Source organism: Gambusia affinis, linkage group LG04 (genome assembly GCF_019740435.1).
Source record: "Gambusia affinis linkage group LG04, SWU_Gaff_1.0, whole genome shotgun sequence".
Classification (NCBI taxonomy): domain Eukaryota; kingdom Metazoa; phylum Chordata; class Actinopteri; order Cyprinodontiformes; family Poeciliidae; genus Gambusia; species Gambusia affinis.
The window spans coordinates 6,141,268-6,164,608 of NC_057871.1; the positions used below are offsets into that span (position 1 = coordinate 6,141,268).

A 23,341-nucleotide genomic window follows, 5' to 3' on the forward strand; every position below is an offset into this window, starting at 1 on the left:
TAAAGATCTGTGGTAATGCCATCTAAAAGATGTGCGTTTCCTTTTGAATGTTGGTTTTCCAGCAACTTATTATTTATCATAAACTATCCCGATGTTTTGTTGTTTCACTTGTTGCTGTTCTGTGTAAATGCCGTATTTTTCCGTGAAAACGGGTAATAAAGCCTGTACGTTACTCCAAAGTTTGCGTCTTGCGTTGCTATGACGTCACAACGACTAGTCAACTCGACATCGACTCGACTTTTATCATGTTGACGTTGACTAGAAAATATCTTAAATCGTTCAATCTGCTGAGTCAGCAGAGCTTCCTGCCGCGCATCGGGCGGAGGAGAAGCAGGTGGTTTCGTTGAATTCAGCTGTAACCAAACGGGATCCGTTCATAACAAGTTTGGCTTGTGATGTTCCAAAAGCACCATGTAGTCAGTGTGATAATTTGACTCCTATAGTAACTATCCAGAGATCATCAGCATCAGCCGGTGTTTAGAAAAAAAAAGTCAGACCCGACTTTGTGCAACAAACTTTTCCCCGCTGCTCACGAAGAATGATCTGTTTATTGCTCTTTTAATTCTCCATAATAGACTTAGTAAAAGCAGGAGGGGTGTGTGTGTGTGTGTGTGTGTGTGTGTGGGGAATAGCTAATAGGGCGAAATAGCGTGAAAATAGCTAATAAAGCCTCCAAGTAGTTGTGAAGGGTTTTTGCGCTTACGTCACTATGACGTCACCGCGACTAGTCGACATCGACTCGACTATTATCATGATGTAGTCGACCTTAAAAAATATGTAGTCGTTCAACCCCTAATATATATATATATATATATATATATATATATATATATATATATATATATATATATATATATATATATATATATATATATATATATATATATATATATATATATATATATATATATATATATATATATATATATATATATATATATATATATTCTAATTAATTTTATGGGGAATCTTATATAAATAAATATTCCCAACAAATTAAGATCCTGATGAGTCATTTGTCAGATTAAAAGTATTTTTTAAAATAGCTTTTAAGTAGGTATTAGATATATTTTTGATCAAGCTGACATTTCTGTTTATAAAACTTTTGTATTGGTCTGATGTAAGTGGAAAATGATTGTGATTAGCAGAAATGAAGGCTTTTAACCGATTGTTTCACTTAATAATATAGTTCCTAAAATAAATGGACTCTTCAATAATATAATTTATTGAATTATAACATTATTATAATTCAATAACTAGAAGTTTAATGGGATGGCCCTTTTAATATATCAGACGTGAGAGGCCTCCATCAGCCCTGCTGATCATTTTTTTCATGGCGTATTTAAAACCCACACCGAAAGTACGCATGCGCTGTTTGGGCTCTCGCTTTTCCATAGGGAACATCTTTTTTTTATCCGTTATCAAAACATTTTTACGTTGTATTCGTGAATTTAACAGAAAACACACAATAAAAATAACGGAAGTTGCTGTTTATTATTTCAAAATACGGCTTTTGGTACTGTAGCTCTGAATAAATTGAGCTGTACAATTTCTGTGCTCTATCAACTTGTCTATTAAATACTTTATTATGTAATCACTGCGTTTCAATTTTGCTAAAATCTTGTCTTAAGCCAACTTTCTAGTCTTGTTCGCTCGATGTGGCCGATCTCAGGTTAATTTGAACTTTTATTGTGAAACCGGAAATGAAAGTCAGATTATTGTTGCTAGCTTGACCAGTTTAGCACCTGTTCTATAGCTGTCAGTCAGCGGGGCGATGCTGGCCGTCTGAAAGCCGAACTGAACCCACACAGACGGGATCTTTGTGGTAAGTTAACACGACAGAATCATCCGTCCTGTCTGGAGCCGTGAGTTTTAATAATAAACAGAGGTTTACCGAGCTGCAGACAGGAAGGCTGTCAACGTCGCTAATGTTTATTTCACCCGATTATTCGGTGCAAAACTGTAATTCTCGCTCTTCATTGCGCTTTTTATTTTTATACATTCATTTTTAAAACGGTAACGAACGTTGACCCGGTTTTAGCTTTGGATCAATGGCAGACTCTTCAATTAATTATTCATATTCTCACCGTATATATGTTCCAGGTAATTTTAAGAGTCTGTTTAATAAAGACGGGGCAGACGATGTGTTAATGATTGTTGTGGATGAGTGGCCCAGTAAAGGTGTAGTAAGCCTCAATCCTTCTCCGTTTAGTAGCTAATCTGTTTTGGATGGAGAGGTGGGCGGGGCTTGCAGGTATCGCGCGCGCCCCTCTGTAGAAACGTCATCAGATTCTGACCGTTGATCCAGAACCAAAACACCATTTTCCAGCATTTATCAACTTCATTTACCCCAATGTTGCGTTTATTTCCCCCGCCAGATCAAATGCAGACGTACTACAGAGGTGTGGTGGACCGCAATAAAAGACTAACTGTTCCTATTTTATTTAACTAAAAAGTTTCTGCTAGCATGGCTTACGGCAGAAGTTGTGACGACGATACAGTTCAAGCCATAAATTTAAATGTCGAGTACCCCCCGCCCTCTCAAAGAAAATTGTTCATAAGTAAGAGTAGCACTACTTTAACTTTATATTTTTACTTAAGTAAAAGTAAAATCTTCCAGAAATTACTCCAGTAAAAAAAAAAAAATTAAATGCTACTCACGTACTAAGTAACTGTATATTAGGGCTTTCTAGGTAAAAAAAAAAAGCACAATTTGAACTCGCTGTCTCTCAAAAAAGGAATGAATTTCCACAAAAAAGCTCAGGAAACACTATAACATTTCTGAGTTTGAAAAGTCGAACATTTGCTATAAAAAAAACCAAGAACTTTGAGATTAATCTCAGAAAAGTTCAGACTTTAGAAAAGAACAAATTTCCAACTTTTTTAAAGTTTGTTTTAAGGTTATTCATAGGAAACATGTTGACTTTTCAAACTGGTAAGTTTTACAAATTTTTACAAATTTTTAACTTTTGTAACTTTTGTTACTTTATTATTTAATCAAACACAAAGATATCTCCAAATTTTGGTATTTTAAAGGCTAAAACAAAAACATTATTTAAAAAAATTATTTAAAAAAAATAATAGATTCGGGCAGAAGCACTTTCCAAATTCTAAAAAAAAATTTTAAACTAGTAGTTTGTCTATAATGCAAATATACTTTATGTCAGAAGAAGTACTTCGAGTGCATGCATTTAGCTTTTTTCTCATTCAGTGAAGTTATAGGGAGTAGATTATAGCAAAATTTTACTGAAGTAAGAGTAGCAATACCTTATAAAAATATTGCTCAAGTAAAAGTAAAAAGTACATTATAGTAAAACTACTTCTAAAAGTTTATTTTCTTTTGTTACACAAGAAACTTTTTTTGTCGCTGTCTGAATATTAAATCAAACCAAATAGACCCATACCTGTTTGAATTTTAAGGCCACAGGTCAAACTGAGGTTTTATTGTTTGAAACAATAAACATTTAAAATAAATCAGCAAAAATATCAGGAGGAAATTTCTGGTTCATCCTTAGGAACAGTTTCCAGATGCATAAAGGTGCGTTGTTCATCTGTTCAATCAGTTATACTCATAATGGGAATGTCCAACTATCTATCATCTCAGGAAGGAAACGGGGTCTGTGTCCCAGAGGTGAAAGTGTTTTGGTCCAAAATGTGCAAATGGACTCAGACCTCTATTTTTGGCAACATGTTTCATAGTTTGATGATAACTGTTTGGCCATAAAAACCTTTGTAAAATTTGGAGGAATAAAAGGGATATTTGATAGCACCATCTCAACTGTGAGGTTGAATAGCTCTGAGCTCTGAGGTTTTTCCTTTTGTCTAAATTTCCAGGATTATTGCTTCCAAAAAGACTGGATACCAAGAGCCATGGTGACCAAGAAGGTCAGGACAGAATATATGAAGAAGTTCAGGGATCCCAAATGGGAGACGTTCTCAAAATGCTACGAGGATTCTCTGAAATACCGCCTGACCCGGCGAGTGATGGAGCATTCCCACAAGCCCTGGTTCTGGGAGAGCTGGGAGACCGCTTCCAACTCCAGCGGCTGGTCCACTCCGAGACTGACCAGAAACAAGGTTGCTCCTCTGTCACTGCCGCCGCCACTGCTGCCTGCGTGCTCAGAGGTCAAACAGAGGCTGATGGAGGTGAAGACCAGTCTTGATTTGAAGCCAGAGGTCAAACAGATTGAAGAGGAAACGGGAGAGGCTCCTGTTGTAGACGTTGCACCAACAGCAGGTTAGGAAACTGATTGCTTATGATGTTGACTGATTTATCTCTGTTCGGTTTGGTCTTTGGTAGTTTTTCTGTGTTACTCAAACTAGGAAGAACCAATAAGATATAACTTTGGATTTTCAGGCAGACACACACCTGTTGCCCATTATGTTAGCTGTCGTAGTGTTTTGTGCGTCCAGTTAAGGAAACTAAGAAGAATACCTGCTGTAGTTTTAAATGTTGAGTGATCTTAGATCCTTACTGGTTCAAGGTTGTTTAGTTCAAATGAACCACTTTGTTTTAAGCCCTAAACCAAACAGTGGTACCAGCAATGTCTCCTCTAAAGCCTGCATTTAGTCTCCATGGTAACCAATTGCTGTTCAGTGGAGCCACGCCTATTTTGGACATTTCCTACTTATCTATCTACCATTCATTATCAAGGTCCTCCTTTATTTTTGAGTTTTACTTTAATTCAAAGCTTTTTTCTCATGTTTATTAGATATTTTAGAAAATGGCATAAACGGGCCTGGGGCAGTTTCAGCGTCCATAGCTCCAGACACCAGCGGCCCCTCAGACGGCACGTCGACAGACAACAAGCCTGTTAGTTCAGATTCGTCTGACGAGAAGCCGGTGAACCCAGCGCCGCGACGACGCCACCGCTGTCGCACCCCTCGCTCTGTGCTGGCGCCGCGGGACAGTTCCTTCGAAGATAAACCAGCTGTGGTCCAAAAGCCACCGAGAGCCAAGAGTCAACCAGCAATAAGCAGCAAGGCGAACCGCAGACCGTCCAGCAGGATGGACTGGACCGAGAGACAACCAGAGGTAAACATACAGACAGCACTTTTACATAACCATACGTTAAGTTCTTTGTTTTTATGCGTTTGTTTTATTTGAAAATTTGGTCTGTCACAATATCAAATTTTTCTAGAAGATAAATTTTTCCTGAAGTTATTGCGATAAGCAATTATATTGTTGTTGTTTTGAGACCATTGTCAAGTAATATCATGGTAATGATGGCATAATAATGCAAGAACATATTCTCAAAGATTAATTAACTTTAAAAGCTAATGGACATTTAACACTGGAACTCAAAGACATATTAAATATCCAAAATAAATTTTAAAAAACTAACAGAAATAACTAATATATTAATTTTGAAGTCTTTACAAACAAATTGTCTTTGAAAAAATGGGCTAGTTGAGACCAAACACCAGACTGAAGACTTTTATTGTCTAGTTTTTGGTAGAATGAGAAAAACAATAAATTATGAAAATGGAAATGATTGATATCATTTTACTTTATCATGCGGTTAATTGATTTATTGGAACAAGCCTACTGAAAATATAAATTTTGTTGTTGAAGGTTTGATGTTGTAAAGTGACGCAATATGAAAAGGCTTTATTTATTCATTTCTTTGCATTCGGATCCTAAAGTTTTATATTCTGCACACGTTTTTGAAACTTTAGTTTGTTTTTTAATTGTGTATTTACAGACTGAGTGTGTCTCCAATGTTTCCCATCACACACAGTTAATGGTTAAGATGTGCAGTTCTGTGGTTCAGAACCTCACATCTCTGGCTATGAATGAACTCCACTGTATCACTCAGATTTGATAATAATGTTGCTACAAAGTGTTGCTTCCTCTCAGCGATACTTTAGTAGAGTAAGTTTAAAGTCAGAGGACACCTGAGATCCAGAGCGTTGTCACCAAACTCCCTGCACACATTAATAATAAAACACACACTGCGAACTTTCCATCAACGAAGCCCTCTGGCTTTTTCCTCTCAGGGCAACATGCCCGCCGCCGGCGTCCAGACGCAGCCCAACAGGCGCAGCTCCAACCTGGACCGTCGACGGGCCCGGTCGGCCGACCTGGAGAAGACGCGGCGGTCACAGCTAACGATGGCCGCAGCTGACGACCGCTGGACGACAGAATACATGCGGTGCTTTTCTGCCCGGCTCAGGTAGAGGCCGGATCCATAAAGAACCCGTGTTTACCCAGCAGCGGACGAACATGAGGAGCTGCAGACTGTTCAGCTGACTGAGCAACAGGCTGGGCAGCAAGTTGACTCAAAGTGGTGAAGAAGTTGGCAGGAGAAACTAAATTATTCAAACCCCTGGCAAAATACCTAAAAGATACCTAAAGTTTCTTCTGACTGGAAGCAAAGTTAGCAGAGTGTCCTCTCATCCTTAAATTCATTAATGGCAGGTATTAAATTTTGTCATGGCAGGACTATTCAATCTCAATATATGTAGTTTTTTTTCTTTAGTCAAATAAACGTTTGAGTTGGACAAACATTTTAGTCTATTCTGACTGTAGGATTGAGGATACTGCTAAATAGCTGCTAATAACTCTTACTAGTTTTGCATCTGTAATGGAAAAGCATATGTTCGTTTTCTCCACTGGCTCACAACCCATACGACTACATTAAATATGCAACTTTCTTTTCTTTTGTCTTAAAAAGCCTTAAATTAGAAATTTCTCCTGAAACCTAGATTAAGTTTTTTGTTTTTTTTACTTGAATCTGAATTCTTCCTGTAAATCTTAGAGAAGATTATGAGTAATTTTGAAACGCAATTTTTAGTAAAACGAAATAAAAGCAGATCAATATCTCTTCATCTGAAATCTCCTGCCATCAGTGTATCTAAACATTATCAATAATAGTTAAAAAGATGATGTTTGCCAACAATTACTCATCATATCCCTGCTTGCTTCTTCACTTTAGAGGCAGCTAAGGTGTAATGTTACATCTAAGGTGTAATGTTGCTTCAGTGAATCTCTGCTGCTGAGGATAAAACACCAGAGACGTTTTCACCTGCAGAAAACAGAAATACTCCTCTGGTGTAGGAAAGTAAGAAATGAAAAGACCTCCGTGTCTGAATCTCGTTTTTGGAGTTAAGCAGGAACAGAAGTCAGTAATCTGCAGATGCTTTCATATCCTTTGTGGTTTTGCCTCGATGGCAGGGATTCAGTGAGTGCTACGCTGCCCAGTCTGCACTGCGTCTGTGTGAGCCGTGAACAAGCATCTGGGATTACAGAGAAGCTTTTTTAACCAGTACCGACTTTAAGAAAGTGCTAACATGCTACTGTCTGAATGTGCAGGATCTCATTTCTCCAACCGCTGTACTTTAAATGAGCTTATAAAAAGTTGTTCTTGTTTTGTTTTACTTCTACTTTTCTCTCACTCAAAGGCAGCTGAGCTTTTCCAACTCTGAGGAAGCAGAGAGGACCAAATTAGAATATTTTTGATATCCGGTTTGTACTTTGGGAATAAGGACTTCTAGTTTAGAGGTTAATAAAGAACAGATAAATATAATTTATCATCTAAAATTAGTATTGTAGTCTAACAGAAGATATATTTATGGTACACTGGCCTTATTATAGTTGCTAAATGAACCTCACTTTATTTAAAACTGTAGATAAGCTGTGGAGGTGGGCGGGTTTTATTTAGGTAAGATGCATCAAAAGGGGATATAATGTAACATTTTATCAAATAATGCTTTATTTATCTGAAAGGGAAATTTAAATGATGTAACAAAATATCACCCGAGTATCTACAAAGTCATTGTGGGTGGTGATGCTGTGAGCAGGAAGGATCTCAGGTGGCAGTCAGTCTTCCAACACATCTGAAAACGCTTCTGACTGAAGACTGTTTATATAAAATAATAATAATAATAATAATAATAATACTTTATTTGTATAGCACCTTTTTAAACAAATGTTTAAAAACATTTAAAATATAAATGAAAACATCATAAATGACACAAAAAGTACACCAAATCAATTAAAATACACGACAGTGATATAATAAAAATACAAAAGCAATCCAAATATTAGAAGCCTTACTATAAAAGTATGTCTTAAAAGATTTAAAAGAAGATAAAGAGGTCTGTCAGATATTTAGAAGGACAAACTGGGAGGCATTACATAACTGTCATAACTTGCGAACTGCTCAATATCCAGGCTGAAGTGACGATGTTCAACAGTAAAATGTCCTGGCTGATACCATCAGTTATTGACAAGCACTGCTAATCCACCTCATTTGCTTTTGCCACTCCATTTTAAATCGGCTAGAGAGACATTTGAACTTCTCTTCCTTCTCTCTTCTTTTAACTCCTCTTGGATTTGGGGTCATAGTTCAGGCACTTCTTAAGCTTTTTAGAAACTTATTAGCTGCTCTCAGTTGGGAAAAAAAACTTGTTGCCATGGTTACACATTATAACAACTTTCTGAAAATGAAAAGGTAAGAGCAAAAAAAATCCTTCCAGCTGCACAGCATCTAAAGCCAGGCATGCAACGCCTCAAACTTCCCTCCCCCCAAAAAAGACGAATAAATGTCTACAAAATTAACAAACTGAGATTAAAAGGGATTATAAATGTGAACATTTTCCTAAATTAGAAAACCTATCATCTGGAAACCTGTGAAATTTTTTGTCACATCTTTAAGATAATTTATTCTTCTTTAGTTCAAAAGAGAAGTAAAAATAATGGATCATTGCTACCTTTCTTTCTTTATATTTATATCCAAATTAATTTTTATTTCTTGCATTAAGATACCAGGATGTGCATTCGGTGTTGTAGCGAAGGAATAATTTAGGTAACATCTCAATTTTGTTTGGATTTAGTTGCTTTCTAACTATGGATTGTAAACACACATTGATGTTATTGTTGCATCTACCCGCTTTGAGGGCTAATGGTCATTATGCACCATTTTATTCAGCAAATATCCTTCTAAAAATTTGAATGCTTTTAAATGTAATATGAATGTTTATTGATTTCACACTTGCTAATTTTTCTATATTTTTGTGAATGTTTTTATAACACTGTGGAGAACCTCTGCTTCATGCTGAACTTCAATATTTCATATGGTTAAGTGTCTTATTTCTAAGAAACTATTATTATTGATCCTGCTGTGCTAGTTTTTCGTGTCTCTGTCTTACCAAAACCAAAAAAAGACAACTATCACACATTTATGAATTAAAAATTATGTTGTTAGATTATTCAAATTAATGTGACCAGTAAAATAGCAGGTTCAGAGGTCGTCATGCATCCCACCTAAGGAGCATGTAGCAGTTAAGCTAACATGCGAGATAGCTTCACGGCATGCATGGTGTGTACGGTGCCTTGCTTAAGCATTCACACCCTTTAAACTGTGTCAGTTTGTTACAGCCAACAACTGTGGTGTATTTTATTAGTGCTATCTTACGGACATGCTTTGATCTAAATCATTTCATTGTAGCCTTGGCTGCATGTTTACAACATAATATCCTATTAAAATACATCGAAATGTAACAACAAAAGAAAAACTCAAGAGGTATGAATACTTTTGCATCGGACTGTTTATACAGTAACTGACAATCAGTTTGTGGGTAAAACATGTTAACCTTTTACAGTGGCGGGCACCGCTAACTAAAGAATTTGTAGCACTAATCATAAATATTAGCTTTGAAAAATAAATAAATAAATAAATAAATAATAGCTTTGCTAACGCACTACACCACCATGATAGCAATGCTAAAGTACTAACTACAATTGATCTGTCCTTGAAAGCCTACAATCCTCAAGCCCAAATTTAATCTTAACACAATTTACATGTTCCGTAACGCCCTTAGATACTGTACTTGTTTGTCTTCTTTACTGTCCGCATTTTATTGTGGAGGCGGGAAACAGAGGGAGACAGTGAGGACATGAAACGGAAATGCGTAAACTGTCTTCACTCACTTCAAAATAAGAGCATGAATGTAAACGTCTACCTACTTAAAGAATTCTGGTCCATAACCAAACCAAAAGTTCGACACAGATAAAATGTTTTCAAGTGAAAGTTTACAAAACAACCAAGTAAACTTACACTGCGGAATGTATCTAGAAAATGCAATTTAAGGAAATCTAACTGCTATAATTATTTTCAAAGTTATAAAAAGCGATAAAATGTAGCTAAAAATTAGCTCTGCTGTTAGGCTAGCAAAAGTGTGCCCACCACAAGTAGCTCCTGCCAAGAAATCTAAATTTGTTCCTTAAGTGACACTGTAAGGCCTGGTAAAATCACTGTGGTCTTTGTGTCTGTTTGTATTTAATTTGTTTAATGTTTGTATATTTAGACAATCACAAGATGGTATCTGATATGTTACTAAGTGGGACAACTAAAACAAAAAATAATTAAAGAGTCTTTATGTGTTAGGATGGCTGATGTGGATTTTGACAGTGCTTTGTGGGATTTTTGTGATAAGTGATGATTTAAAAAATTGTCCCCATAAACTTTAAGATGCCGGTTAAATAAATAAATGTAGTTTTATCACTGAATTGCACAAAATAACTGATTATAGTTTTGAATTAGATATTTATCAATGTTCTCAAGAAAAAAATGGACAAAATGGTTAAATTAACATTCCTGACAATAGAGTTTTTTGTATTACTAGAATTTATCATCCTAAGAAATTTTTCTTGATAACGACATGAAATAAATTCACCCCTATTCATTCGACTCAACTTTCAGTGGTTGTGCTGGAAAACATGATTCAGTTCATGATTATCGATGGTAGATATATTGAATGTTATGCATCCAAATATTTGATCATTATACCTCCACTGACGTTTGACTTGATGCTCCATGTATTTGTATTAAAAACATGCACATATTTCCATTCACTTAAAGATATTGCTGTGAATAAATGATTTGAATAAAGTCAGATGTGTTTTATATGTGTAATTTAAGGTCATTTCTATATCAGATTTTAATTTTGATTATTTCCACATTTATGCAAACATTTGACTAATTTTGTTTATTTTCAATCTGAGACAACACTATCTATAAATTGTGGATGTTACAACTAGGAATTAGTGATGAGGCCCAAAATATGGGTGTAATAATATTTACATTTAGAGCCACATAAAGACAATTACAAAGTAGGCCCTCTATCACCTGAAGAACATTTCTACAATTAAAGGACTAATGTCAAAGTAAGCTCCAGGGAAACACGTGAATGTGTTCATCTTTAGTCACATTGATTACTGCAATAATATCTTCACAAGTCTGTTTAAAAAAATATAATCAGCTGATTCAGAATGCTGAAAAAACTTCCAGAAAACCATTTAAATCTGGACTAAAAAACTTCCTTATTAGAGTCATCTTTGATTTAGAACTGGGACATTGAAAATGTTATTCTTGATGGCATTTAGAAAAATATGTTTGCTTCATAAATGGTTATATTGTGTTACATTTTTATTATGTAAAACTCTGACCGGCCTTATTGCTGAAATGTTCTGCACTAATAAACTTGACTGGACCTGTTAGTCTGACAATCGGAAGAAAATAATGGAAGAATGGATTTCCATGCGTTTAAAAAGCAGAGGACTGAGCACACATTCCTGATGGATCCCAGAGTCCAGCATGTTTTATTCTAATGAAGACCATATAAAATTAAATATTGTCTTCCGTTAACACAACTGCACTCCAGCGGAACCAGTGTACTAAAGCAATTATTTATCGTTAGGCAAGTTTTATTTTTAGGAACATGATTCCCGGTTTTAGGGTGGGGCTGCACACCATTACTGAAATACATGTTATTGAAACAAGTACCATTAAATCTGAAGTCAGTTTGCTCCATTCCCATTTTGGAGTTTTAAAAATACTGAAATCAAGACACATAGTTTTCCAGGCTGCATAGGTACAACCTCCATGTTTAGTCACACATGATTGTAGTTTTTTTGTAAAATTTTGCCAGGACAAAGTGAGTTTTGCTGCTTTGGTTCTCGTCTGTGTGACCACTTCAGTTTCTGCAGCTCAGTCAGGTCGCTCTCAGCCTCCTTTAATCCAATCAGGTTAGAGGCTGAGCTAATTCAGCAGACAGAAATAGATCCAGCTCTGAAGGAGAACCCAGAAAAATGAATCAAACACTTCATGTCTGTAAATCTATTTATTTACAGCACAAAAAACAAATATGGGACATTAAAATGAAAAAAATCAATGAATACAGCTCAAAATAACTGAGCAGTTATCAAAAAAAGTACAAGTGTTTCCTTTTTAAAGGAAACATCTTTAAAATCATTTTTAAAAAAGTAAAACATGATTTAAAATAACTTTATAATTGATGAGGGATCACGAGGGAAGCCCTGCAGCCAGGATGCTGCCCAGAAGAGTTCGGTCCTTCAGAGCGTTTTCTACGTCTTTTTCGTCAATTTTCAGGAACACCTGAAAAACAAAAAACAAAGAGTCCAGTAATAAGAACAAACATAAAAACAAACCAGCTCACCAAATGTGATCTGACAGTTTATAGCACAAACTCAGACTTTCGAGGACATAAAAACACTAAATCCTTGGAACACAGGGAGCTTTTCATTATTATTATCTTAAAATCACTATGTCTACATAGTGACATTTGATTAACCAATCACAATTATAGATGCCACGTTTGACAGATTTGATACATTTCAAAATAAATTAACTAAAACCTGTATATTTAAAAAAAATATATACAGGTTTTGTGTTTTTGTGCCACACAGTAAATGTTTAGATATTTTCCTATGAATGTTTTCTAAAAACACAACTTTTTCCCCCAATCCAACATGTTCAAAAATAAACCCGTCCAATCAGTCAACGCTGCGCTGGAACTCCTCTTGGGTTGCTAGGGAACAGGGCTGGGCTCAGCCAGGGTTGCTAGGTAACAGCACAGGGATCCATGAAAGCACCTTAATGTGCAGAAGGTTTTTGAAAAGGCTCAATTTCCAGACACCAAAACACAAACCTACTGACAAAAACTCGCTGGGTGTTTTTTAATTAAGCTTGAGAATTTTTTTTATTTTGTTTTTAGAAACAGTAGAAACCCAAATGGAAGTACAAAAACATCCAAAATGTGAATTTTTGTACAATGCATCCACTTTAATCATATTCTAAGGCTCCTTTAAATAACATTTGAACGTTGTTGTTGTTCAGAGTTTTGTACCTTAGTGAGACGACCCTCTTTGGCCTTCTTCAAAGCGAAGATTCCCCGACTCTCCAGCAGGCCGCACAGCGCCAAACACTCGCCCTGCCCGACTCCAGACACCTGCCTCTGGGCGCACAGGCGGCTGTAAACCTCATGGAGCTGAAACGCAAAGCAGGGTCATTTAAAACTCATCACAATTAGACTGCAGAAGCTCACCAGAGATGTTAGGAGGAGAAAAAAGTAAAGCTGGAAGCAGTGGGTGGTGCCTTTAGAAGATCCTTTTAATTACATCACACTGAATTAAAGCTGCAGTGTGTAACTTTTATAATGTTTATATTTACATTTGTTAAAACTGTCAACATGTCATCACAGTTTGTTGTGAGATAAATAATCTGTGAAAAGTTTTATCTCCACTTTGCATTTCAATTAGCCTCAGTATCTTTTAGCCTCAGTATCTTTTAGCCTCAGCATCTTTTGGCTTGATGACCTTGACTCATGCTCGTAGGTTCTCCATCTTACCTTTCCCAGGTTCGTCTCTTTGCTCTTCCCTTTGCGGATGAGCAGCAGCAGGCAGCAGACCAGCAGCTTCTGCTGCAGAGGGAAACTCTCTCCCTCCGAACCGCCGCTCTGCGCCGCCATGCGGTCGCCGTAAACCTCTGACAACACCTTCGCCACCTGAGGGAGGCCGACCAAAGACGCTGCAGACAGACAGCCGCACTCAGTTTCAGTCACAATTATTTTAGTAATCGATTACTCTCACGATTAACCAGATAAAAATAATTGCCACTTGTGCCTTTTTTGTACAATATTATTTAAAAAAATAAAAACATTAGAAGATGCAAAGAGCAATTAAATTCCATTTTAAATAAGAGAAACATTTTAATGCCTAAAATGCAGCAACATCTGGAGTTCTGAGAAGAAAATATTCAGACAGAAAGGTTTTTTTCATCTTAAATTTGCAATCCATACTTTTTGTATGGTGTCGGTTTAATTACTGCTCTGAGTGTGTTCTTTCAGTAAATCGCCTTTTTTCCAGTCTGCATACTCCAGTTAAAGATCAATCAGTTACTAAATAAGTTGACGAATATTTGATCAATTAATCACAAATAATCTTATAATTTCAGCTGTAGCTGGTTACAAAGTTTACTCTGATGACCCCAGGTGACCTTACCTTTAGCGGAGGCCTTCTGTCTTTCATCAGCTTCTGCGATCTCGACCGCTCTCCTGGAAAGACACACCGTCACGTCAGCCATTTTCTCTGGTGTTCCAGACTCGGGTCATCATCACCGATTTTTACCTGCAGATGTCGAGAGCCTTTCTGGCGTCTCCGGACACAGCCGATACCTTCCTGGCACAGAACTGAACAGCAGAGGCGTCCAGCAGACCCTCAGCCGAAACCTTCAGAACCAAAGCAGAACTCTAGTTAGACGAGCCGGGAGATAGAGAGACGCTGGTGACACCAACAGAACCGGACCAACCTTTGACAGTCTGTCCTGTATGATGGCGCTCAGCTCCTGTCGGCTGTAGGGAGGGAAGTGCAGCAGCAGGGGGCGACAGTGAGTCTGAGCCTGCAGTCTGGGCAGGATACGATCCGTCAGGTCCAAAGCGTTGGCAATGCCTGCAGGAAGACATGAAGTCAGTGTAAAGATCACATGGTGGAATGTGAGGCATGCTGTGGGATAAATTCGTACCGATGAGACAGAGACGAGACCGCGGCAAATATGGCCACTCAAAGATGGTGTAGAGGACGTCCTGAGCTTTACTGTCCAGCTGGTCCATTTCATCCAGAACCAGGAGCCTGAGGGGACAAAGATTAATGATCAAACTCAAGATTTTCACCCAACTGAATGAAAGAAAGAAACAAACAAACAAACAAACAAAGACATTGTAAGACTTAGTCAAGACAAAAAATGAGGGCCAGGCTAAATTTACTTACCAGAATATTATGTCATTGTGACTTTATACTTGAAATAGTAAAACTTTTTCCACTTATCACAACCTTTAGTTCATGCAATATCGCAGCTATTTCTCAGGCATCATGGCAAACATTCCTCACACATTATCGTACTTTTTTTCATGCATTACCCCAACTTTTCAAGCAAAATCGTAACTATGTTTTCATGAATTTTCACAACTTTTTTCACTTTATTGCAACTTTTTTTCAAGCCCTATCATGACTTTTCTCATAATTAATTCTTTTTTGTTTGTTTAGTCTGGCACTAATTCTTTGTCGTACAAAAGCAACTAAAGTTTTAAAACGCAAGAACTCACACTGTGGGCCCCGGAGCCGTCAGGAACCTCTGGAGGCCGCTCTGTCCACCTGCTTTCAGCTTGTAGGCCAACAGCGGGAAAATGGCGTGAGAAGTCCGCAGACTCATGCAGTTCACCACCACTGTCTTTACCGAGGCGAGCTCAGACTGGGGGAACGGAAAAAACCCGAACACGTTACAGAGGACAAAATGAGGACAAGTCGCAGATTAAAACTACATAAGAGAAACTGGAAGATTTGAGACCCATGGTTGTTAACGAACTGGAAAATAAAAATCTAGGAAACAGTTTTTCCCTCCAAACTGATACCAAAGTTCTGAAAAACTACAAACGACAAACTCAAGTCTGAAAACTAACTCAAGATACTAAAGAAAGTTTCAGCAAAATCACCTCTGATCATTTGTCTCAACAGACTGAAATCCTGTTTATCTGCAGACCTGTATAACAGATGTTCACACAGTGTGACATCACCCCGGTATCCGATGTATTACAAATAGGCTTCCTGATGCAGCTGGGTTTAATAGATGAACAAACACTTTACCTATCTAAGACAAATTACAGAATTTAAATTGTTTTATCGTCTCATAAATACCAGGAATTTACTGCATTTTAAAAATTTCACTGATATAAACAACAGATGTAATGTAGAGAAAAAAGGATCAATTTAAATTTTTATCTTCTCCAAAAAACAGACAGTGTATATATATTTAAATGTATCATTTATAGCATTTAGAGATAAATCTGTTCGATAAGAGCATCCCCATTGCTATGCAATCTAGATCCCGGCAGTGGCGCTGGGTCTCCACTAGGTGCCACCTGTGTAGAATAATCTGCCCTAACTCACCTTCATCTCCTGGAGGATGCAGTTCAGGCAGGCGGTCTTGCCGGTCCCTGGGGCCCCGGAGATGTAGAGGCTGCTGGGGACGCGCTGCAGCACCTTGTCTTCCAGGAAGGAGCGGATGGACGCCCGCTCAGCGTCTCTGGACAGAAGACACTCAGGGATGGCGGTGTGCAGCGCCTGCTTCACGCTTTGAAACCTCGACTCTGCAGAGACAGGGGATGTCACAGATTAGAAATAAATCTATTCTACACTGTTTTTTTGTTTTTTTTAAAACAGACCAGGCTGTTTTATACACTTTTTAAAGGGGACTCATTATGCAAAGATTCACATTTTGTGTGTTTTTGTGCTTCCATTTTAGTTTCTACTGCTTCTAAAAGCAGCCAAAGTGCTTAAAAAACAGACAAACAAAAAAAGCCATTTTTTTGGCAATAAGTTAACATGTTTTGGTGCCTGTAAAATTAAACATTTCAAAAACCTCTGTAAGGTAACATCACAAATCAGCAGGCACTGCACCTGACCTAGTAACCCCAGCTAAGACAGCCCGTTGCCTAGCAACCCCAGCAGAATTCCACCCGTCACCTAGCAACCCAATCTGAGTTCCAGAACATTGTGTCAGTTGATTTCAGAACAGAACATACTTTACTGAAGTCCAAGGGGAAATTGCTTAGTTTTTGTTAAATATTAGAACATATAAATGTAACCATTAGTGATATAACATTTATAACACGTGGAATTACAACTAATGTAAATATGATCAAAATACAAACTAAATTAAATAAATAAAATAAGAAAAATGTACATAAAAATATGTGGCAATAAATATATAAATGAGTTCAGAAATTTGACCAAGTTTTAATGAATGCTGGACAAGACAAGCTTTTTGTTTTTGACTTTCTATCCAGAAACTACATGCTGTATTCTTATTAGCTCCATTTCTGTTTTTCAAAGATGTATGGTTGTATAATTGGGCGTCTGTTTGCAGCCATTTTAATATACAAGTGTAAATGTTGAGCTCGGGGCATAAACAGCAGCAGTGAATGTGGATTTAAAGTGGCAAGACACCTTAAAGCAGCTCATTCTGAAAGGCAAAACTGACCAGACTAAGAACGATTTTGTGCAAGAAATATAATAACCGTTTTGTGCAGCCCATAGACTTTTCCTTACACGTTCAATGAAGTATAATAAGTCACCTTTAAAGATAATTTTCAGCTCAGAAAAGTTCTTACTGTCAGCAAACAGGCGAGCAACAGGCAGCATCTTCTCTTGGCTGTCCAGGATGGGAGTCCCAGGAGGCGTTTCCTGTCTGTTCGGAGACAACTTGCTGGTTGGAGAGCGCCGTTGCTTGGGCGTCCGACCTTCAGATGTTTGCAAGTTTTCGTCAAAGCCGAGTTTACGTGGGGTTGCCGGATTTGGTCTGTTCTGCTTCGGAGGGGAACACTGCACGTTGCAGCCATTGTCGTCACCTTCAGAAAGAAAACAGAATAATAAACTGAAGATTAATAACTAGCATTACAGAATATCTACCGAGTCGAACTAGGAATCCAAGTGATCCATTAAGGAGGTAATCTAAAGTTGATCAAGCTCATTAATTACCTAACAATTAACTGACAAGCAGACATTTTATGTCTATCCATTATGTAAAGGGATGCAATTTTTAATAATATGCCGAATTTAAAAAACATTATATTTTGTCAGTTGGTTTTCTGTTTTATTAAACTTAAACAGGAAGCTAAATGTGCTAATGATTAATACATGATGCTAATCAACTGGGCTAATTTTAGCCCAACAAACCATTAATCGTCAGAAACCAGTCGATTAATTGTCTGCATCCCTAGTTCAGGTAGATCCGTGTCTCACCTGTGCGTTTCCGAGGACTGAGAGGGAGTCGGCTCTGCAGGATGGGGGAGGAAGGTGGTGTTGGTGGAGGCGCCTGTGCTGCAGATCTGCAGAGCTGATCCACTTCCTGCTTTGGAGAGGTTAGAGGGCTCTGGGCAGCAGAACGTCTGGGTGACAGAATCGCCGGTCTGTCTGACGACCGCCTCGGAGACATCGGACCGATCCGAATTGGGGAAGGAAGCCGGAGCTCTGGCTTGTTTGGAGATGGCAATGCGACCTTCGAGGACTGAGCCGTTTTCGACTGCAGGGGCGCTCGGCAAGATTTACGAAGTGGGTACTGCAGCGTGCGCTGAACTTGCCCCTGAGAGCGAGTCCTGGGCATGACTGGTTGTCTGATGGAAACAAAAACAGAATGAGTTAACAGAATGTGGAAATGAACGACAACAGGAAGCTAAATGTGCTCATGATTAATACATGATGCTAAATGCTGAATGACATTTAAGAAGAAAAAATGTGTGCAGTTGCAATGTTGAATCTTCCTACATTTTTCATATATGTTTCCACTATTAAAAATCAGAGATCCCCAAACTTAACAACATGAGATAAAAAAGTCAAGAGTATTTGCTGGTTAAGCCTGAAGCGATTAGTCAGTTAATCACATCGTTAATTAAAATGTGGTCAATAGTTTCCATTCTGATGTTTAGGTTTTTAAAGGAAAACTTTGTTTGCAGAGACTTCAATATCCATTTTATTTATGGTTTCAGTTGTGTGTGCTTTTTATTTTATTTTTACTGTCATTTTTGGTTATGTGTTTTATTTTAAAAATATCTTCCCTGCTAATGTGAATTATTTCTAAAGTTAAAGTTCATTAGTCTTTGAGAGGGCAAACCTTTTATCAATATATTTGTTGAAAGTTGTCTCAAAACAATAATTATTTATCACAATAATTTCTGGAGGAATTTATTGTCTAGTGAAATTTATCATCATATTGCAGAACAAGAAAAATGAAAATGTAAAACCTAAAATCACAATCAATTTTATTAAGATTCTTTCCTCCTCAACAATAAATTACAGATAAAATGTTTAATTTAAACAGTCAGATTTTTTTTGTAGGACATCAATGTGTAAATCATTGTAGCTCAAAATTGAATTATTTTGCATACCATCATTCTTGACAGATAACCAACCTCTCACCAATTTATTTTGGGTTTTATTGAAGAAAATTAAAAAAAAAAAAGATTTAACCTGTTTATAAAAACAATACATGATTTATGTCACTTTTTGCACAATACACCAAAAGATGAATACTTTGTGTTTTAACTAACGATGTTGTGAACACGTGTTAATCTGTGGCTCATAGTTTTTTCTCAATTGTCTTCATGTATAGTTACAAAAACTAAATCAAATTACAAAAATATAGCTGTAAAAATTTTCCCTTTCAGTTTTAAGATGAACACTACTATTATTTTAAGATGAATAACACATTCAGGCGTGGGGAACAAAAAGAAGCCGTTTTATTTCACTATGAATGTTATGTTGTTACAGTTTGGCTTAAAATGGTGCGAGTAGGTCAGAGGTTACAAAAAAAATCAGATAATGGCTGGGCAGCAAGTTGACTCAAAGTGGTGAAGAAGTTGGCAGGAGAAACTAAATTATTCAAACCCCTGGCAAAATACCTAAAAGATACCTAAAGTTTCTTCTGACTGGAAGCAAAGTTAGCAGAGTGTCCTCTCATCCTTAAATTCATTAATGGCAGGTATTAAATTTTGTCATGGCAGGACTATTCAATCTCAATATATGTAGTTTTTTTTCTTTAGTCAAATAAACGTTTGAGTTGGACAAACATTTTAGTCTATTCTGACTGTAGGATTGAGGATACTGCTAAATAGCTGCTAATAACTCTTACTAGTTTTGCATCTGTAATGGAAAAGCATATGTTCGTTTTCTCCACTGGCTCACAACCCATACGACTACATTAAATATGCAACTTTCTTTTCTTTTGTCTTAAAAAGCCTTAAATTAGAAATTTCTCCTGAAACCTAGAATAAGTTTTTTGTTTTTTTTACTTGAATCTGAATTCTTCCTGTAAATCTTAGAGAAGATTATGAGTAATTTTGAAACGCAATTTTTAGTAAAACAAAATAAAAGCAGATCAATATCTCTTCATCTGAAATCTCCTGCCATCAGTGTATCTAAACATTATCAATAATAGTTAAAAAGATGATGTTTGCCAACAATTACTCATCATATCCCTGCTTGCTTCTTCACTTCAGAGGCAGCTAAGGTGTAATGTTACATCTAAGGTGTAATGTTGCTTCAGTGAATCTCTGCTGCTGAGGATAAAACACCAGAGACGTTTTCACCTGCAGAAAACAGAAATACTCCTCTGGTGTAGGAAAGTAAGAAATGAAAAGACCTCCGTGTCTGAATCTCGTTTTTGGAGTTAAGCAGGAACAGAAGTCAGTAATCTGCAGATGCTTTCATATCTTGTGTGGTTTTGCCTCGATGGCAGGGATTCAGTGAGCGATACGCTGCCCGGTCTGCACTGCGTCTGTGTGAGCCGTGAACAAGCATCTGGGATTACAGAGAAGCTTTTTTAACCAGTACCGACTTTAAGAAAGTGCTAACATGCTACTGTCTGAATGTGCAGGATCTCATTTCTCCAACCGCTGTACTTTAAATGAGCTTATAAAAAGTTGTTCTTGTTTTGTTTTACTTCTACTTTTCTCTCACTCAAAGGCAGCTGAGCTTTTCCAACTCTGAGGAAGCAGAGAGGACCAAATTAGAATATTTTTGATATCCGGTTTGTACTTTGGGAATAAGGACTTCTAGTTTAGAGGTTAATAAAGAACAGATAAATATAATTTATCATCTAAAATTAGTATTGTAGTCTAACAGAAGATATATTTATGGTACACTGGCCTTATTATAGTTGCTAAATGAACCTCACTTTATTTAAAACTGGAGATAAGCTGTGGAGGTGGGCGGGTTTTATTTAGGTAAGATGCATCAAAAGGGGATATAATGTAACATTTTATCAAATAATGCTTTATTTATCTGAAAGGGAAATTTAAATGATGTCGTAACAAAATATCACCCGAGTATCTACAAAGTCATTGTGGGTGGTGATGCTGTGAGCAGGAAGGATCTCAGGTGGCAGTCAGTCTTCCAACACATCTGAAGACGCTTCTGACTGAAGACTGTTTATATAAAATAATAATAATAATAATAATAATAATACTTTATTTGTATAGCACCTTTTTAAACAAATGTTTAAAAACATTTAAAATATAAATGAAAACATCATAAATGACACAAAAAGTACACCAAATCAATTAAAATACACGACAGTGATATAATAAAAATACAAAAGTAATCCAAATATTAGAAGCCTTACTATAAAAGTACGTCTTAAAAGATTTAAAAGAAGATAAAGAGGTCTGTCAGATATTTAGAAGGACAAACTGGGAGGCATTACATAACTGTCATAACTTGCGAACTGCTCAATATCCAGGCTGAAGTGACGATGTTCAACAGTAAAATGTCCTGGCTGATACCATCAGTTATTGACAAGCACTGCTAATCCACCTCATTTGCTTTTGCCACTCCATTTTAAATCGGCTAGAGAGACATTTGAACTTCTCTTCCTTCTCTCTTCTTTTAACTCCTCTTGGATTTGGGGTCATAGTTCAGGCACTTCTTAAGCTTTTTAGAAACTTATTAGCTGCTCTCAGTTGGGAAAAAAAACTTGTTGCCATGGTTACACATTATAACAACTTTCTGAAAATGAAAAGGTAAGAGCAAAAAAAATCCTTCCAGCTGCACAGCATCTAAAGCCAGGCATGCAACGCCTCAAACTTCCCTCCCCCCAAAAAAGACGAATAAATGTCTACAAAATTAACAAACTGAGATTAAAAGGGACTATAAATGTGAACATTTTCCTAAATTTAACAGGAGTAAATCTTGCAAAGAAAACCTATCATCTGGAAACTTGTGAAATTTTTTGTCACATCTTTAAGGTAATTTATTCTTCTTTAGTTCAAAAGAGAAGTAAAAATAATGGATCATTGCTACCTTTCTTTCTTTATATTTATATCCAAATTAATTTTTATTTCTTGCATTAAGATACCAGGATGTGCATTTGGTGTTGTAGCGAAGGAATAATTTGGGTAACATCTCAATTTTGTTTGGATTTAGTTGCTTTCTAACTATGGATTGTAAACACACATTGATGTTATTGTTGCATCTCCCCGCTTTGAGGGCTAATGATCATTATGCACCATTTTATTCAGCAAATATCCTTCTAAAAATTTGAATGCTTTTAAATGTAATATGAATGTTTATTGATTTCACACTTGCTAATTTTTCTATATTTTTGTGAATGTTTTTATAACACTGTGGAGAACCTCTGCTTCATGCTGAACTTCAATATTTCATATGGTTAAGTGTCTTATTTCTAAGAAACTATTATTATTGATCCTGCTGTGCTAGTTTTTCGTGTCTCTGTCTTACCAAAACCAAAAAAAGACAACTATCACACATTTATGAATTAAAAATTATGTTGTTAGATTATTCAAATTAATGTGACCAGTAAAATAGCAGGTTCAGAGGTCATGCATCCCACCTAAGGAGCATGTAGCAGTTAAGCTAACATGCGAGATAGCTTCACGGCATGCATGGTGTGTACGGTGCCTTGCTTAAGCATTCACACCCTTTAAACTGTGTCAGTTTGTTACAGCCAACAACTGTGGTGTATTTTATTAGTGCTATCTTACGGACATGCTTTGATCTAAATCATTTCATTGTAGCCTTGGCTGCATGTTTACAACATAATATCCTATTAAAATACATCGAAATGTAACAACAAAAGAAAAACTCAAGAGGTATGAATACTTTTGCATCGGACTGTTTATACAGTAACTGACAATCAGTTTGTGGGTAAAACATGTTAACCTTTTACAGTGGCGGGCACCGCTAACTAAAGAATTTGTAGCACTAATCATAAATATTAGCTTTGAAAAATAAATAAATAATAGCTTTGCTAACGCACTACACCACCATGATAGCAATGCTAAAGTACTAACTACAATTGATCTGTCCTTGAAAGCCTACAATCCTCAAGCCCAAATTTAATCTTAACACAATTTACATGTTCCGTAACGCCCTTAGATACTGTACTTGTTTGTCTTCTTTACTGTCCGCATTTTATTGTGGAGGCGGGAAACAGAGGGAGACAGTGAGGACATGAAACGGAAATGCGTA

At 36.8% G+C, this 23,341-nt stretch overlaps 2 protein-coding genes across 2 annotated transcripts; one reads left to right on the forward strand and one right to left on the reverse strand.

Moving 5' to 3' along the window:
• Positions 1-1,646: 1,646 nt before the first annotated feature.
• Positions 1,647-10,899, forward strand: ccsapa (centriole, cilia and spindle-associated protein a). The gene is made up of 4 exons (XM_044113528.1): positions 1,647-1,825; positions 3,835-4,237; positions 4,713-5,035; positions 6,001-10,899. The coding sequence occupies exons 2-4, from the start codon at positions 3,871-3,873 to the stop codon at positions 6,178-6,180; spliced, it is 870 nt and encodes a 289-aa protein (XP_043969463.1). The 5' UTR covers positions 1,647-1,825; positions 3,835-3,870; the 3' UTR covers positions 6,181-10,899.
• A 1,208-nt stretch (positions 10,900-12,107) lies between these two features.
• Positions 12,108-18,483, reverse strand: LOC122829177 (cell division control protein 6 homolog). Its single transcript, XM_044113527.1, has 11 exons — positions 18,101-18,483; positions 17,470-17,706; positions 16,247-16,446; positions 15,406-15,551; positions 14,826-14,932; positions 14,613-14,752; positions 14,432-14,532; positions 14,306-14,358; positions 13,654-13,832; positions 13,153-13,293; positions 12,108-12,401 (listed from the first exon to the last, which is right to left on the reverse strand). Exons 1-11 carry the CDS (start codon positions 18,459-18,461, stop codon positions 12,309-12,311), a joined length of 1,758 nt encoding a protein of 585 aa, XP_043969462.1. The 5' UTR covers positions 18,462-18,483; the 3' UTR covers positions 12,108-12,308.
• Positions 18,484-23,341: the final 4,858 nt, after the last annotated feature.